We start from the raw sequence: 15,283 nt of genomic DNA, 5'->3' as shown, positions 1-15,283 counted from the left end.
AGACCTTTACCTTAACTCCTCCAACAGAATAAGGTTACTTATTTTGCCCAACAAGTACATGCTTTTTATTTTACAGTACTGTGTTATAAGAAAGTGTTAAGTATTTCACTGAATACAATGACAGAAGTTTTTAAAGACTAATTAAATTTTGTAGTTATTTTTGACTTTTGATTTTTTAAAAGACATCTGAAGTCTTTCTCTATTCAAAAATGTGACAATCACACCAAATGCTGATTTCAGGTTTTGCTGCAGATTTCCTTTATTTCAAGGACCAAAGGATGTCCAGGGGTGCTTCTGCATCAGCCCTCAGTAAAAGTGAGATAGAATCACAGAACATAACCCGATTTTAAGTGCAGGTGATATTTTACTCTGTCTTGGGGGAAGAGATTGAGGCAAAATGAGGTACTTCCCATGTGCAGATCAAACAAGGGTTGATTCACAAGGGTCTCCTGTGTTTTGACTGATAATCATCTCTAAATACAAGAAGTATAGTGAAAATAGTCAATATATTTCTTTATTAATTTTCTAATTAATGAATAGATTAATGAGAACTTTGTGCAGAAGTATTTCCTTATTCTTCACTGTGCAAATTACAGTAAAATACCTTAAATTCCAGGTAAGTGACATTACATCTTCTGATAGATCCTACACAAGTCCTAATACACTGTACTTTTGAAATAGTTGAAGAAAACTGGAAACTTGCATTTTACTTGTGGATATGTTTATTTAAAAATTTGTAATTATGCTAAAAAAACAATGTATAATTAATTACTATGTTTGTTAACTTGTCAGGATACATATATAGTGTTGTCAAGTCTACAGCATGGCAAATAAGAACTTTCAGCAGCATGATGATGAAAATTTGGAACTAGAAACAATGTATGACCCTTTGGTTCCACTGTGATGTTTCTGTGGTAGACATAAGGAATGATTGTTTTCCTTTAATTTAAAATGCAGAGTTTAAAAGTGTGCCCAACGAAAAGGATTCTCAAAAGGAAGTATATGTTAAAAACCAGAGACAGCAATAGCAGGCAGCCTCTGAGTGAGGCTTTATTTAAAAGCAAAGTCAGAACTTCACCATAGATACCACTGAAGTAAAAAAAAATGGGGGTTGTGGGTTATTCCTTGTTTTTAAAAAACACCTTCCATGACCTCTTGAACCTTGGCTAGCCTTATTGAGAGTCTTAATTATCTATTTTACCATTCTAAATACAAGCAGATACAAAGGATGGAGAGTCTAGCTGATTTTGGTCCACAGCCTGGGGCAAAATTTCAGCACTATTTAAAACATGAGGTAAAAAATCTTCCTTATATTGGTTTCACAATCTTCATAGACAAATAATTCTGTTGGGAGAGGAGGAAGGAAAAAAGAGAGGTAAAATGATGTACACAAAATACTTCAGTGTAGTTTTGAAAAAGACATTTCAAATATTAAAATGGATCAAAATGTATTTAGGGTGTGGTAATTCAGTTAAAATACAGTGAAAAGAGGTAGTTTTTTTTCAGACTAATGTCAGCTCTAGGCCAACTATTAGTTAGTTTAATTGTGCAGGTTATTAGCTCTTCTAAAGTGGTTCCTTGTTCCATCTTTAGTTAATAGGTTAGTTTTAACCTAAATTTTAATTGTTTCTCAATAAAAAACAGTTTAATTTTTTTATATCTATAAGGATATAATCCCTATCTCCTTCTAAAACAGAGATGATAAACTCTGAGTCAGGAGTGTATCCTGTTGATGACTCCTGGTTGATAAGCTCAACCCACAGCTGAGGAAGAGTAAAATTCGGAAATTCTTACCGGCAGGGAATAGAGGAGCACTGCTACAAACAGGAAGAGGATCAGCAAGATGATAAGGCCTATGAAGAGCCATTTAAACCTGCGCCACACGATAAATTTCATGGTCTTGCAGGGATTTGTAAACCAAAGGAAGGAAGTATCTGGCCGGCTGTATTTTGAAAGAAGTAAGTATTATTTATACTCTAAAACCATGGAATATTGAAGCATGAGATTATATCACTTTAATACATGCTGGTCTGGAGGTTGAAGAAAACAGATAGGTTTGAAATGCAAGATAGCAGCAGTACTGAAACCACCTTGCATTTTATCCTAATGCTTACAGGAGGAAACAAGATTGGCTTTTATAAACAGAGTTTTGCAAAGGATAACTGATGACTAATATATTACTGCATGCATCAGAGTAGCTAGATATTGGGTATTTCTAAAGATAGTGGGATAAAAATATCTTACTTTGGTAGATCTAGTTTGGGGTTCATGTTGGGCTCATCTCTTCCTTTACCAGCTGGCCTTTCCTCAGCTTCTTTTTCATTGACAACTTCCAATGTCATTTCAACTTTACCCTTCAGAACAAAGTAGTGGCACGAGACAAGAATCTTATTGAAATTCCACTAAAGGACTTGCTTGGTTTTTATACAGAATAGCTGGGATCAGCTCATGGGGTACATCTGTGTTTCTGATTTCCTCCTTGAAATATACCGATTTCTGTACTATGATGGTGTCACAACACAGTATCAGGAAAAGACGTAGAAAAACTAAATCACTGGACATAAAATTGTTCTGCTAAAACATCTTTAGTTCTAAGCTGTAGCTTTTTTTTCCAATTTAGCAAAACAAAGCCAGTTCTTCTTTTCTTTCAAGAGTAACCCAAGGACTGCATATTTTCCAAATGATCATGCATCTAATTTTTCATATTGCTGTGGCTTGTGAATGCTTCTGAATCTTTTTTCCTCACTGAAAATTATAAATATACATTTATATTCTTTGTAGAACAAGTTAGAATGTTTTTGGTCTTCTGATTGCTTACATAATCACAAAGCTACTCTGGATTCTCAGTAGAGAGATTATGTTTGCTGTGTACAAAACTCCTTTGGATTTAAACATTCTCCTTTCATCTTTAGTGCATTTGGGATGTCTCTGATGTTCTTCTGAGCAATAATATGATAAAGAATCACACAATCATTTAGGTTGGAAAAGACTTCTAAGATCACCAAATCCGTCTTGTCAACTAGACCATGGCACTAAGAGCCACATCCAGTCCTCTCCTGAACACCTCCAGGGATGGTGACTCCACCACCTCCCTGCGCAGTCATCCCACTTCTTAACACCCCTTTCTGTGAAGAAATTTTTCTTGATGTCCAAGCCAAATCTCCCCTGGCACAGCTTGAGGCTATGCATTCATTCACAGGACTTCATCAGCTGCTTTGGAAAGATAGCATGACTCAATCTGGCACCACAGTCTTTCAAGTTAAACGAAGTAAGCAAGAAGCTACATAAATGAAGTATTAAACTCACATTATAAAACAAAAAAATTGTTGCTGCACCAATTTCATGGACTTGTGCATGGAATGTCCTATTTACCCCTCCTCTGTCTATCCACTGAAAGCTAACAGCTAAGTGGGAGTCTTCCTTTGAAATTTGAAAAGTAAGGTGAGCATGTTCAAAGTACTTTTAAAAGAAGTAATAACCTTACCGCTAAAATGCGGGAGCCATCCTTTTCAACATAACACGGCCACCATCCTTTCATGGATTTCTGTTCAAAGAGAGAGGCGGTTCTGGGAGCCTTCTGAACACTGTCTGCCTTGTATTCTGGAATCATGTCTATATTACACTTCTCAGGAACTTTTGCTGGAATGATTGTTTTATGTAAATCAAGTTCCACAAAGCCTAGGAGGCAGATATAAAACAAACACTGCATAACACAACCAACCATACAGCACAGCAGCTCAACATCAACCTGTGCTACCTCTAAACACAGACATACAGGAACTACAGGAAAGGCAATCAACAGACACATTATATTCTTGCTTGTCTAAAGATGTTGTGAGGTAGGGAAGTGGGACACTTTGTGTTTAAGCCCCTCTTGCTGGTGTTGATAAATTGGATTCAACAAGCTGGACTCCCCCTTCTTTAATGCAAGACTGTTGGATTTTTTTAATAGAAGGGGTTTTTTCCCACACACATTTAAATGGAAGATGCCCAAATACAGCAATGTAATAAGTAATTTCTGGCAGTTAAATGCATAATTTAGCAAACTTTAATGGTGGTTATAAATCAACTACTTGTTTTCAGATTTTGAGGCCTATATTGTTTGTATGTAAGCTAAAGACTTTGGAGCAGTTCTTAATACAGGGCAGAGAATCTCATGCAGAGCAGTATCTGTAGAAAAGGCAGGGATTAAGAACAATGTGAAGTAGATGCTTAAACCTAAATTACATGCTACTGTCAATACTCTTATTTAGGACTTGTGAAGTGGCCTTGTTTAAGTATTTTTACTTAAAGAAAGAAGCAAAGTAAATTTTCGTGCATGCTAACATTTCATATGCTTTGTGAGAGGGTTTACCTGAATAAAAAGTATCTTGGTTTACCTGCCAGTAGGCCTTTACTGAGTGAATACTTATTCATTCAGTAAGCCTGTACTGTAAAGGAAAGCTGGAGTATATTTCCACACTCATTGTCTCACTGTAAATGCAATCCTTATGTGATAATTTAAAATGGTTCACTTTGATATCCTGCTTTGAGACAATAGTAACTATTTTCATTCAAAATCTTACCCAGATAGTCATCCAAGGAGAACTTGTCATTATCCCATATTTGAATGATCAGTTTGGGTGGGATTCTGAATTCTGTCTTGTCAAGACTCCAAAAGTGTTCCTAAAATTTTTAAAAACAAATACCAAACACTTTTAAAAATTATTTACAGAAATTCAAATCTGGCAGTTAGTACTGGTAGTACTGGGATCTAGTACAAGCCACTTGTGAATTCTGGGGCTGGTGGAAGTATTAAAAGATTTAATCTTGCCCTGCTAAAAGCAGACTGCTCTTGTTGCCAGCATGTTGTTCCAAAATGAATCTGTTCACAACAGCAGTGTGAGAAAGTATATGGAACTGAGCCATATTGTCTCTTTCAATATGTAGGTACAAATTACCACGCTAGAATCTGTATTCTAAGCATTGAAATCTTTAGAAATACTTACCTTTTTGGAAACTAAACAGAGTTGCTCTGCTGGGAGATAGTCAAAAGGAAAAACAAATCTCCAGTTAAAGTTCCCTTCGCCATCTAATGATCGGTAGTGAACATCAGTTTTCTGTTTATTTTCTTCATTTCCAGGCATCCATCTGAAAATATGGAGAGATGTGTCTGGTATTTGCAGTGAGACAGCACTGCTGCCTGTTTGTACTGGAACTGTGTCATTAAAGGGTTGCAGACAAGCTGTAAGACTTGCTCACAGAGGGCTGCGGAGCTTTTCACGCCCCATTGCAGTTTGGTTCCAATTTGGCACTGTAAAGAGGAACATCTGAACTGAATTTCTGATCTAAGACCCGTGCTGTATCAGCGCAGGTCTTTTTTAGGAAGTTCTTTTTTAGTGAGAAATTAGATCTGCCTGGTAGTATATTTCTCTGATTTCTATTGGGTTTTTTTGTATTAAGACTAGTGAATGTAAAAATTAAGAATTCAAGCTATGCAGTACCAAAGCTAACCTTACTCTGCCTTTCCAATTGCTCTCCATCTCAAGAGATTAGATTCTGGGATCTCTCACCACACATTAACTGGTTGTGCTTTATCTCATAACACTTCTGTACTTCTCTGAGGTTAGCATTTGACTTGGCTGAACCAAATAATATTTGAAACCCATGGTCAAGGTATTCCCAGGACATTCTGAATGTTATTAATTTTAAGTGTTACATGAGAGAATGCTCTTACCCCTTCACATAAATGTCACTCATTTCTTCTCCTGTGATGCTCTTTTCATCCAGAAGGACATCCTTGGTGTTCCAGATGATCACACGCAAGATATACCTAAGAGAGAAGTTTGGGGCAAGAGATTTGGAGTGCTTTGTCAAGGCTGCCAGAGGGTATGTAGTATGTGGGGATACTCACTTCTTGGCTTTTCGAGGAGTGATGTTGAATGGAGGGCCTGGTGGACCTAAGCTTTTTGGGAAAACATCCACCCACATCTGCAGCTTTCCCTGCAGCAGTAAAGAAGATAGACGAGGGATTGTTTGCTGTATATAGGTTTTTCACGGCCCCTTAATTTTTCAGATAAGTTTTCTTGTTTCTACAGAAACTTTCTTTAGAAAGCTGTGTTTTGTTATGTTTCTAGACCAACCTGCTTTAAATTTTAAGCCAAGCATTAATGATTTGTAGCCCTCTTCCCCTGGAGAGATACCACACCATTAACAACATGACATGCATTCCAGAATGCTCCATTTCTGCTTTCAAGAAACCATAACCAAGCCAGTTCACAGTACCTGGGAGATGTTGGGCTGGAAAGTGCTATATAAGGTTCTTGTTTCCACATGTTCGGGTACCAAACCCTGGGTTCTGAGGATATGAAGGGCTAACCGCTCTTCACTCGGACCAAGATGCTGATGCAAGATTTTGTTAGCTTCTGATATAAAAGACATGGGAAAAAAGCAGGGGCTTGTGAACTAGAATTTGCATTTGAACTTAAAGAAATAATTAAAACCAGATGTTTAAAATTGAGCGTAAAAGTGTGTTCAGCTTGGAGAAAAATCAAAGATATTTTTCTAGTACTCCATAAATAAATTGAAAGTTTTATATTTTATCAATTTAAGACATACAAATAAATTTAATTAAAAAATGAATTTAAGACATACAAATAAAATATAAAAACATATGAAATAAGTGAATCAACTCACCAGCTTCCTCCAAAGTATAGTCTTGACCCCCGTAGTTAATCTTTCTGCCATTCTCAGAGAGGACAGGAGGAGCATAGCCTTTAAATCTGGCTACATTTTGCAATAACTGGGTGGGTTTTAGTTGATCACGCCAGGTATTCACACCTGAACTTTTATGAAAGCAAAAGAAACATATCCTAAAATTATCCACCATTCAGGGCATTTACACATCATGTAAAATGTATTCATTAAACTAGCTCAGAAAGAGCAGCACTGTAACTGCCTAGATTGAGGGCTCTGGAGTTTGATACAGTGACATAATTTTGTATCAGCTCAATTACCTTCCAAGACAGAGTGTTTTTTTCTTTAGTTATCAAAATAATTTACACTCACAGATGCTTTCATATTTAACTGCAACGGTAGGTCAGAAAATTATGTTAAGCATGAGTACTCTGGACAGAAATAACATACATTACTGTATTAAGAAAATATTAAAATAGTTGATGCCATGGTTTTGGGTAAAGTCTGTTCTGAAGTTTTACAGCTTCACTTGGAATTTAGATGATAGCACAAGCACAACAAATATCCTTGAGAAGCCACAGCATTATTTTTTAACCATAGAATTAAGGTTTTTTTAGAGATTGAGTACTAGGTCTTACAGACAAAAATTTTCAACAGACAAAATTACTTACATCCAGTACTGCTGGGGGATGCCACAGTGAGATCCATAACGAGAAAGGAATCTGTTTTCCAGATCAATTATGGTTTCACCTACTTTTTCATCACGAGTCAATGTGTCATAATCATAGACTGAAATTTTCAGATCCTTTTCTTGAGGCAAGAAGCAGCTGAGTTCATACATTCTAAACATAAAATTTCCCCATTAAGGCTATTGCTCTATTGAGAAATGCTTCTTATTTTTAAACTTAAAAATACAAATTGAAAAAAGCACTAATTTATTTTTGAGCAGTAGCCTTTAGAAGGTATTAAAAGGATGCTTCCAGTGCTGGTAAATCTAGCAGCAGTTCTTATCTTTCATGCTCCAATTTCTATTTTTGCACTTATAAATAATTTCATTTTTACTCTTCTGGATATAACCTTTTTCCTTTTTGCACAATGTATTATTTAGATGTTTTCTGTACATCAGCATGAATTGGGACTGAGGAAGGAAGTTACTCTGTCTGTAATCATGTATTTTTGCTGTCTATTTCTTTGCATAATCTGAACAATTGAAAAACTGTAGCACATCATTGTAAATTATGCTTTTTGAACCCTTTACAATCCTTCTACTCCTCCTCTCTGAACCTCCTAAGTTATCAAAATCCTCGTACAACTCTAAACCAGACCCATAATTTCATAGTAATTATGCAGATGATGTTACTTTTCATTCCTAACTAGTATTATTTTAATGTATTTCAGTGCTGTACTTAACTTTTGATGGAAAGACCAGGAATGCATGCTAAGCTGATTACTTCAGAGATCCATCTAGTTTTCAGAGTTAAAACTTTTTCCATATTCCATAAGCATATTTTGTTATTCTTACATGCCTAACAGGCTGGTTTTCAGATATATACATTGTTTTACTTTGTGCAGTTTACCCACATGACAAAGAAAATCTATGGATTAGCCAAACACCTGTTTTTTCCAATGATTTCAAAGGAAAACACCTTATGCAATTTTACTCACAATTAACTGTCAGTATATAACTGAATAGAGCACTGGATATTTCAAGTAATGGTTTACCGTGAAAAATAGGAAAACATTCTAAAATACAGTAAATTGAAAATACAGAAAAATATGTTACCTGCCAAAGATTGGGTTGAGGGTATTAGGCACATAATGATCTCTGTCTTCAATTACTTTTTTGCTTAGAGATATTTTTATATAAGGATCACACTATTTAAAATAAGAAAGAAGAATATTGTTAAGAAATAGGTATCAAGACTAATTTTATTTGAAGTATAGGAGAGCAGTTAGGTGTCAAACAAAAGCAAACAGCCTCACCAGCCCGTTGTTGTCCTGGGGCTGGAGCTGCAGGGCTCGGATGATGTAGATTCTCACGATGCACTCCTGGGGCCCGCTGTCCGGCAGCTCTCGGAACTGCCGCGGAGGAGCTGGAATAGCCGGATCGTCAGGCAGTGCATAGATCTTAAATGATCCCTAAATCACAGTATAAAGGCTTGGTCAAGATAAATGTAGAGAAATTACTCTGCTAAGTCTGGTTTTTCTTATTTATCCTGCACATACACACTCTGTTTTATATAGGAATAGCAGAATTATAGCCTAATCCACAGTGATTTAGAATTGTTCTGTTTTGTTTTGGTGGGTTTTGGTTGATAAGACTAAAAAGACAAGGTTATATCCTTTGCCAATTTAACTCAATTCAGCTTTTTGATGTCAACACAATTACTCAGTTTTGCTCTGGCTAAGAATATGTAACAGATACTTTGTATTTGTTTCTCTCTCCAAAAATACAATTTAAGGTTTGGAGATTTTTTGAGTGGTTGGTTGGTTTTATGTACATTAGCATTATTTTAATCTATAAAAGTCACAGAAACACAGAAATAGTACAAAATACCTTTTCAAAATCATTCTAAAAACGTGCTTTTTGGAATTTTAGTCCTGTTTAAGAGGTTATCTGGGAAGGTTACATTAGCAGGAATTATATTTATTTTCAATTAACATGTAGCATATCTAGTGTGAGCAATGTGTAGTACTTTCCTTGAAAAAGATGGGCCTTTAGCTAAGTACTTATGAATATCTGTTGCCCCTACTAATGCACACATCCATATTTAAATTGAAATGCTTGCATGTAGATCTACTTCAATAACCACTTACATACAAAACAAAAATGCAACTAGCATTTATTTGCTGCAAATCATTTGAAATTTACCTTGAATTCCCCGACCACTGATGGATCATCACTCTCCTCAGATTTCCCTCTGTATAGTTTAAATGTGTCACAGAAGTCTGTTAAGTTATTGAATTCAGGTACTTTTTCCAATTCACAGTCATACACCTTAAAAAAAGAAAAAAGGAAAGTTTAGAAATTATCAAATATATCAGCTCCACCATAGTGGCATTGCAAAGTATTTTATATTTGATGGATTATTTTAGGGAACCAAAGCTTTTGGAACTATTTTTATATCAAAGTGGGAGCAAATGCAGTGTTTTGGAGAACATGTGATAAAGTTTCATTTAGGCTTGGTTAAAACCAAAGTAAGTAGCATGTCATAAGCTTATCTTTACTTTCTTTGTTAGCTGCATTAGATAAGAAATGAAAGGAGTCTCATTTTAAATTTTAGACAACAGTAAAAGTACTGATTTTCTGTGCTCATACTTTCTTAATGTGTATGTTTATTTAGGGCCTGCCTGGCACACAAAGAAGTCAAGAGTAAAATTCCCTTTGACTGAAAGTGAACCTTTATAGAAAATCATGTATAGTTAAATTTTGAAGAGCATTAAAAAAAAAGGGGGGGGGACAGTTTTGATCAGGTCTTGGGCCTATAAACTCTGAAATATATTAACTTATTTTTTCCTGAGTAATACCTTTAAAGTGTCATATCCTTTTTTAATGTACTGTCCACATTTCTCGTATTCTCCTATTGAAGCATAAAATTTGCTCCACCAGTCAACAATTTCTTCCTCCTTAAAGAAAAACAAATAAAAAAAGCTTTTATTGGGGTATAAAGACTCTCTCCTGTTATACCACACAGCAGAAATAATGAACAATTAAGAATAGTAACAAATAATATACTCTAAAACTTATTATCAGATAGGTAATACTAAAGCTTAATCTGAAAGAAAATTAGAATATAATAATTAAGGCAGTTGCAGATCTACCTCATTGTTAATCAAATGCAGTTTAAAAGTAGTTGAGTCTTGCTTCTTAAAAATAGTACTTCAATGAATCTCATGTCATCTAGATACTAGCAATCTATACATTCTACTAATACAGTATTTCTATGGGGTTTTTTATTTTTATTAAGTCTGATAATCACTCTTTAAGAAGGTGCTATTTTCTGTATTCTCAGGGGTTGTATAACATAATTATTTTCCCCTGAAAACAAACTTCCAGTGGTAATAAATAGCATTAATTCTCTATGAATAAAGAGAATAAATATGTTCATCGATATTTTTTCTTAAGATTGTTTGGACTTACAGAAAATCTTAAAAATCATAATCTTAATTAATCTTAAAATATTATGAAGATCATTAATGGTGAGGGTTTGTTTGGGCTGTTTTGGGTTTGTTGGGGTGTTTTTTTATATATAGGGCTTCCTATTTCAGTCTTGAATATTTTTCTAAATTTACCATGTTACAATGGTAATATAGGTTTTTATATCAAACACTTTCAGAGATTACTGTTCTCACCCACATGCTTAAAATACTGCTGATTTGTAGGCACTATTGATATACTGATTTTCAATTGGAGAAAGCAATGTGTAGATTTTTTAAAAGTAGTGTACGTTACCTTTTCTGTGAGCTGCTCGTGAGGACCAAGTCATAAAAAAAGAGCAAAATAAAAGCAGTGGTAAGGATATGATTTGTTGAATTTTATACAGCTAAATAGGCTTTAAATGTTTAGGAGTTTGTATATGCAAGTGTGAAAAGTAAGTTACTAACATTAATAATTGAGAAATGCTTTTGAAGAATATTGAGACACCATGTGTTTTATTTGATTTTTTTTTTTTTTTGGGCTGTCAGAAAAGTAGAATGTTCTAGATATTGAACTGGAGCATGCATATATATATACACACACACATATATATACACACACATACATATACATACATATATATGTGTGTGTGTATATATATTCATATATATATATATATATATTTACACACATTTTAGAAAGTGGGTTTTCTGGACTGTAAGACCTGTGCTTTGTTCTTCACATATAAAAATAGTAAAAAAAAAATAAAGAATGGTGTCTATAGACTTATCCATGTAAGTAAAAACAATGTGCACAATCCAAAATGCTTCATCTGTTAAATCACAGACACCGTAATTTCGACCCACTAGTCCATTAAGAGCAAGCATCATGCATCCCATCTGGAAGCCACGATTAGCAAGTGTCATTTCTGCTACTTTTGATACATTATACCTTATGTTTTCATTTAAAAGCATTAGCAATGAATTTTTGTGCAAAGCAGAAGAAAAAAGAAAAACATTTTATTAATACAAGCCAAATGCATCAATAGGTCAGGACATCACTCTGCTATATCATTCTCATTTATTCCCATTGCTGTTCTGTTAAGTAATTATTTTGCTGGGATGTTCAGGTCTGTCATATTATACTTGTCTTTTCTACCTTCAAATCATAAATACAGCATATTCTTACCAGATTAGCATGGGATTGTCATTTTCTAAAGACAGTTGGAGTGATTTTTTTGTGGAAACGACATTATTAGTGATTTGGAAAACTTACTGGCAGAATTCGTGAGGTAATTTCAAATAGTTTGCCATATTTTAATATCACTGTATTTAAATACTGGTTTGTAATGTTAACAATGCAAAGGTTAGCTTGCATAATTATGCAATCATAATTTAAAGACCAAATTAAAAACCTTTTAACAAAATATACTGTGTAGAACCAAATCTTTCATCATAAAGATTTCATCTTTCATCTCTCATTTCAGCATAATGTTGGAAGAGTTTAAGTCAGACTTTATGTTTTAGGTTTGTATTTTTTTTTATCCCTTGATAGACCTCCATATGTCTCTTCAAATAATGCACTTGGTAGTTTTGGGAAGAAGTAGTTAAGGAAAAAAAGAAATCAAAAATTTGAGATCTTCTTTAAAAATTCCCAGAGCAAATAACAGTCTTCAATATTCAGATATTATTGTTACTAAAAGTTGTAATCAGGATGTGCTCACAGAATGCCAAAACACAGAATAAAATGCCATATGATAAATCAGAGATTTTGGAGTGAAATATTCTCATGGTAAAACAATGTAATGTTACTGTCCTTTTTAAAATGTACCCAGTAAATTCACTGTAGATTGTTTTACATTAATCTATCTAGACATTAACATTGTTAATGGAACAATCTGGAATTATGGACAAAAATCTAAGAGATACAGTGGATTGCTAGAAAAGTCTGAGTGAGAATTTTTTAAATGTAATTTCTAATTTTATTTTCCAGGAAGTAGTCTTCTAAACAAAGTTTAAATATTAATAGCAATAATTCCTGTTTCTTTTTTTTTTTTTTTTTTTTTTTTTTTTTTTTGCTTTTATCACACAGATTCTAGGTAAGCTGACACACAAAAGAAGTTTTTAGTAGTTCATACATATTGTATATGAATAGTAAGATTTTCAGAACAAGGATACCTTAATATAACTAATCCTACCGGACTTATGAGTATCATCTCCTCCAAAATCTCTCCCTGGTAGAATTTCCAAGTACCCCCTCAAGGCCCCATAGGTTAATGTTCCTCCCCATCCAACCCATCCTGATCACCTGCATGCATCAGTTTGGTACATACATGCACTGTTGTTGGAGAAGCCATTTTGCTGAGTGCTGTTGACATACTGCTTAAACACTGGAAATTGGAATGTAATTGATGAAATTTTTGGCATTTTGTGTCCCCAGGGTGTTGTCTGCATATCACTTACTTACACTTTCCACAGTTCTACTTATTTCAATTCAGATTGTTCTGAGTTTTCATTCCTCATGGATACTTTCACTGTATCTTAATGTTATATGTGACTTGGGTGATGTCAGGCTAAAAGAAGTTGTGTTTTTGCTTATGTAATATTTAAAATTTTCCCTTTTTAGTTGAAATAAACTACATAAATATAATCAATTTTACCAGTGACTTTGAAGTGCTAAGTCTCCTTTATTTTCTAAATATTTTTCCTTATAATTTTTAAAGAAAATTATAGTTCTCTGTTCCAGCTTTATATTATAAGAGAAAACCTATTTCAGATAAAAGTTAGAAACTTCTAAATTAAGTATTAATGAGAATTTGCATTCCTGAAAAATTGCTGTAGTATGCTAAAAGGCATAACTTCTCTGTTTCCTTTAATGTAACATCCATCAGAAATCTATGAAAACACCTTTTAGGCAAGGGGAATGTTTTACAGTCATAAAATAATTAACAATTTTTACTTAAAAATGTACTGCTTGGAATCTATCTTCAGTCATGTTTTAGCTCAAGAGTAAAATTTTGTAAGCAGAATTGCTTTTTACCTGGAAAGTAAAACTGTATTGTGGTGGTTCCAAAAGAATCAAAACAGTAAAGAGACAAGGCTCAATGGAAAAGGAAAAGAAGTGTTAGTGCAGAAAAGAATTGTTTCAGTGGTATTGGGTGGGGTGGCTCCAAGGTAAGAGAGGCCAAGCCGTGATTGTGATAAAACGGAGGGCTCAGGGACCAGAGCATACACCTACTTCTAACTCCTTTATCTAGAACTGGTCAGTCTGTACAAAATCAGTCTGCTCTAAACACCATCAGCAGGAACTGGTGATATTCTTTCCCGTGTTTTCAGTAGCTATTGAACCAAGTGAATTAATCCTTAAGCTACTGGTGAATTTGACCAAGGACTAAGTGCTATATTTTGGTGTTTACTATATGAAAACAAAGATTAAAATTATTAACAAATTTCCTTTGCTTTCCTGTCACCAAGTAACTTTCTCCCATCTGGCTTTCCAGAGAGTTGCATATGTTTCTGACAATTTTGCTGTCTAGGTAGTTCCTTAGAAATCAGAGATCTTAAGAACAAAGTCAAGCATCAAATTTCAAAGATTACCTGAGCTGTTAGCAGAGGCTGTGTGTCTTCCATATCAATTACTGTATCCTGGCGAGGTGCAGCAGAGAGCAGACTAACTGTAAGCCAAAGGTTTTATTAAGGCAATATGGTGTAGAAAAAATAATCTTACTAAACAGTTTCATCAGATTTAAGTCCAGACAGTTATAGAAGATGTAAAATAATTCATGTGCTACATGCTTGATCCTCTAAAGAAAGCAATTCCTTGCCACTTTTTGCTGGAAATAAAGTATTTTTGTGTAGGATATGCAAACATTTCTCAAATATATAGAAATAAAATTAAGAGTAAAACTCAAAAAAATGTAGAGGAAACATCACCGTTGTATCCAGACCATATTTGCTGGAATACTGGATGATTTCTTTGGCACTAGTGCTAAGGTGATCTGCAGGTAGTTAACTTCCAAGTTGGTACTAAGGAGGAGCTTCAAGGAATGAGCACAAGTCCAAGAGTGGACTCGCCTTTATTATGCCCTCTTAAGCTTCACAGATTGTTACACTAATTAGTACTCTGTTAGATGTTTTTCCTTTCAGATAATATTATTTCCACCTAAGTGCACAACTCAAGATGGCTGTTCATCAGTACAGCATGCAGAGTAAATGGGCAGGTAATTCTAGCAGTTCACAAGAAAGTAAAACTTTTCATTGTCCAGCTTTCTACCTTTCAGTTGTGGTGCAATGTCCTGTTTAGTAGTGTAGGGGTCACAGCGAAAGCTTTCCAGTAAATCAATAGTACATTGTCCCACGATGGGCTTCCGTCCAAATGGTCTGTGGTCTATTACTTTGATAACAAGAGATGGACTGTATAACTCCTCTTTTGGTAAAAGCTAAAAATAGAAAGTTAGAGGGTTTTTTACAA

General features: G+C 34.5%; 1 protein-coding gene across 6 annotated transcripts in view; it reads right to left on the bottom strand.

Annotated features, from left to right (window-relative positions):
• Positions 1–496: 496 nt before the first annotated feature.
• The window catches only part of MYOF (myoferlin), a 62,480-nt gene continuing 47,693 nt past the window's right edge, over positions 497–15,283 (bottom strand). For 2 of the 6 annotated variants that reach the window (XM_015633468.3, XM_015633469.3), the window contains 19 exons: positions 15,086–15,251; positions 14,410–14,486; positions 13,146–13,202; positions 11,129–11,140; positions 10,204–10,302; positions 9,548–9,673; positions 8,659–8,814; positions 8,459–8,550; positions 7,347–7,517; positions 6,676–6,824; positions 6,265–6,404; positions 5,894–5,982; positions 5,717–5,812; positions 4,989–5,130; positions 4,566–4,665; positions 3,485–3,678; positions 2,245–2,354; positions 1,795–1,942; positions 497–1,344 (listed from right to left, as the gene is read on the bottom strand). In XM_015633468.3, coding sequence (XP_015488954.1) covers positions 1,309–1,344; positions 1,795–1,942; positions 2,245–2,354; positions 3,485–3,678; positions 4,566–4,665; positions 4,989–5,130; positions 5,717–5,812; positions 5,894–5,982; positions 6,265–6,404; positions 6,676–6,824; positions 7,347–7,517; positions 8,459–8,550; positions 8,659–8,814; positions 9,548–9,673; positions 10,204–10,302; positions 11,129–11,140; positions 13,146–13,202; positions 14,410–14,486; positions 15,086–15,251 — 2,160 coding nt within the window. In that variant the 3' untranslated portion in view covers positions 497–1,308. Of the gene's footprint in view, positions 1,345–1,794; positions 1,943–2,244; positions 2,355–3,484; positions 3,679–4,565; positions 4,666–4,988; positions 5,131–5,716; positions 5,813–5,893; positions 5,983–6,264; positions 6,405–6,675; positions 6,825–7,346; positions 7,518–8,458; positions 8,551–8,658; positions 8,815–9,547; positions 9,674–10,203; positions 10,303–11,128; positions 11,141–13,145; positions 13,203–14,409; positions 14,487–15,085; positions 15,252–15,283 lie in introns of those variants that run through there. The other 4 variants (XM_015633470.3, XM_015633471.3, XR_004498103.1 and 1 more) reach the window with 3 other exon arrangements.

The sequence above is a fragment of the Parus major genome, chromosome 6, assembly GCF_001522545.3.
Source record: "Parus major isolate Abel chromosome 6, Parus_major1.1, whole genome shotgun sequence".
Classification (NCBI taxonomy): Eukaryota; Metazoa; Chordata; class Aves; order Passeriformes; family Paridae; genus Parus; species Parus major.
This window is presented reverse-complemented; position numbering and strand designations above follow the sequence as displayed.